The following is a 2,923-nucleotide window of genomic DNA, read 5'->3' as shown; positions in this document are numbered from 1 at the left end:
GCTGCATGTTAAATGGTTTGATAAGTAGAATTGAAGTAAGATTTCCAATAAGTCATCAAATTCATATATGTAGTGGAAGCCCATACCTTCCTTGTTTAACAGATTAAGTCCCCTTTCATGCAAAATTTTAAGACGAAATGCATATGTAGCCATCAAAACATCTACATCATTCTCAATGGCAGTACATGTCACCCCCCATGTCTTCTGAAGACTGCCAATAATGACTAAAAAATAAATAATGAATGAAATACTGGTAAAGAATCCATCCTAAGGTAAAAAAAAGATTCAAGGCCCCACCTAAGGATGGAGTTTGATATATACAGCATCAATTTTTCTTCTTGTTAAGGATGGAGTTTGATATATACAACATCAATTTTCCTTCTTTCAAATCAAGGAGAAAAAGAAAAAGAAAAACAAAACACCCCACAATGAATCAAGTCCATGCAATAAAATATCATAATTCACTTGAGTTATGTTCACTAATTGACAACATATATATTTAAATATAATGAAAAAGATAAAAAAGAGAAGATATATACTGAAATAGAGTTGGTGAAGCATATTGAGTAAGATGCATCACAATTTTTGTATGTTCATAATAACTTTGCCACATTAGTTAGCTTAATAAGCAACACCTCAGAGCTTAGTGTTGCTGCTGCAGCATCATCCATCAGCTTTTGCATTGAATAAGAATGCAGCTTTTGGTGTCAAAAGATATAATCCTATTCTATTCTATCCCCATTATGTATCTGAGTCCAAAATTATCTCAAAAATTCAAAGCCTATTCCTGATTTCAGGTCCACATCAAGATCAACACTCTATATCCCTCTTTCCATATAAGTCACGGTCATACATTACTCCACCATCAATTGAATACACTAAGCTACATTATATAAATCAAGCATTGTATAAGGGAAGCTGTTATCTCATCAGGCATGGATTCCATAACAATTCATTCACAAGAAAGATAACACATTCTTTTCTTAATAATTAAGAGTTCTTAAGAAACTGTGAACTAATCTGTCATACAGATTAAAAATACTGTTTTTCCATAACATGAGCTAGAAAATTAGTGCAACCATAACATTACACTTAACAATATCAAATTTGATAATCATTTCTTGAATCAAAGATAGGTGGAAGTTTAGAACTCACATTCATGTCATAGAATTAGAACAAATAAGCTATTGTCACCCCTGGTGCTCTTCCAAGTCCAACAGTACAATGCACATAAACTCTTCCTTTTCCCTCTGAGATTGCCCATTCCAATGATGAAACTGCTTTAGGTAGAATATTTCGTAAGAAGTTTGGATCAAAGTATATTGCCTAATAGAATAGATTTATAAAATATATCAAGTTATGAATTATAATCCAGTCTCAGAAAAGCAAGCAAAGCATTTAACAAACTCACAACTCTTTCAGAAAAAGGTTTTCTAACACATTTAAAGTGCAATGTCAATTGCACCAAAAGTATATGGATCCTTGACTTAGCCATACATTGTATTAACCAGATAGGAAAAATTAAAATTTCTATCTCATGACAATGCCATTAAGCAAGATAAGTTGGCATTGTTGTATATACTTTTATAAAATTCAGAGTGGGAGTCTATTTTCTCAACAAAATTGACTGAAATGCAGGCTTACAGCTTTTTTACTTACCGGCCTCCTCATATTTCGAACATCGAGTTTGTGACACCTCCTTTTTATCGACTTCAAGTCTATTCCCCAATATTCTACATCCTTATCTTGCTGCAAATTCAGAATGTATGTCACACCTTCTTCCTTCTTGAGGTGATTGATGTCTTCAGGTTTCTGTGATTGGGATCCCACAATGAGATTGTCAGTTATAAGTGTGTAATTCATACCTGAAATAAATCAATCACAGATTGCATCAGCAGCAGCAATCATATTACTGTGCTATGCATTTAATATAATAGACACAAATTAATACATCACTAACCGTTCTTTCTAGTAACTTATACAAAATGCAAATAATTAACAAAGGAAACCCATCATTATATCAAACAGTTGGCAGTCATAACTAACAAATAGGGAAAAAAGAGGAAACTAACCCAGATTGTGGTGATACTCATAAGGATTCCTCATCATCCTCTTCATAGCAGTGGTATTACTCGTGGAGGGTTTGTGCTTCTTCCTCATCAATGCCTCTTAATAGCAGTGGTATCCGAGTGATAGGACACGATATCAATTCAAAAGCAGCGACGTCCAGAGGGGCAGACGATGACATGATAGCAGAAGCAGAAGAGGTTCTATTCCTCGGATTTAAAAGCAGCTAACAGCGCAGCCTCGAACCCTTCTCGCGTGTTCTGTTCCTCACATCAACGGCGGCTCAGTAGCGACTTCGCGGGCTCCCTCTCTCCCTCCGCGAGCTCGCACCGGTGACGGCCTCCTCGAGGCTCCATGATGGCGACGATGGCGAGCCTGCAGCAGATGCGACAATAGCCCTCTCCCCCTCGGCGATCTCTGGCTTGACCCACGGCTCTTCTCCCCACGCATCTTCTCCAGGCAAAATCGACGGCAACGGCGAGGCATGTGACGGCGGCAGCAGTCCCCTTTTCCGTCGACGACATCCCCCCTTCTCCTCTCTTCTCCTGGCGCAGCTATTCATCGAACCCTCTCTCTTTCCTATGTTTTCTGTGGTGTGTGTGTGTGTTAGCCTATTAGCTTAAAGGGGAAAGGGGATTAGGTTTAAGATTTAACTGAAAATTAAGGTTTTTTATTTAGAAATTTAGGGTTGAGTTTTTATAAAGAAAAACAGATAAAATAGATATTTTGATAAAATTGAATGATGGAATAATAATTTTAAAATTAAATGTATTTTATTAAAATATTTAACAATACAATTTATTAATATATTGTTCATTTCTAATAATTATTTTTAATTTAAATTATAAAATAAATA

The 2,923-nt window shown here is 35.9% G+C and overlaps 1 protein-coding gene across 1 annotated transcript; it reads right to left on the bottom strand.

Moving 5' to 3' along the window:
* Window positions 1-1,170: 1,170 nt before the first annotated feature.
* Window positions 1,171-2,160, bottom strand: LOC112767074 (phosphoglucan phosphatase LSF2, chloroplastic-like). Its single transcript, XM_025812952.3, has 3 exons — window positions 2,073-2,160; window positions 1,660-1,865; window positions 1,171-1,326 (listed from the first exon to the last, which is right to left on the bottom strand). The coding sequence occupies exons 1-3, from the start codon at window positions 2,158-2,160 to the stop codon at window positions 1,171-1,173; spliced, it is 450 nt and encodes a 149-aa protein (XP_025668737.1).
* Between the last annotated feature and the right edge of the window lie 763 nt (window positions 2,161-2,923).

The sequence above is a fragment of the Arachis hypogaea genome, chromosome 17, assembly GCF_003086295.3.
Source record: "Arachis hypogaea cultivar Tifrunner chromosome 17, arahy.Tifrunner.gnm2.J5K5, whole genome shotgun sequence".
Lineage (NCBI taxonomy): Eukaryota > Viridiplantae > Streptophyta > Magnoliopsida > Fabales > Fabaceae > Arachis > Arachis hypogaea.
The sequence above is the reverse complement of the archived record's forward strand: the minus strand, read 5'-3'. Positions and strand labels throughout refer to the sequence as shown.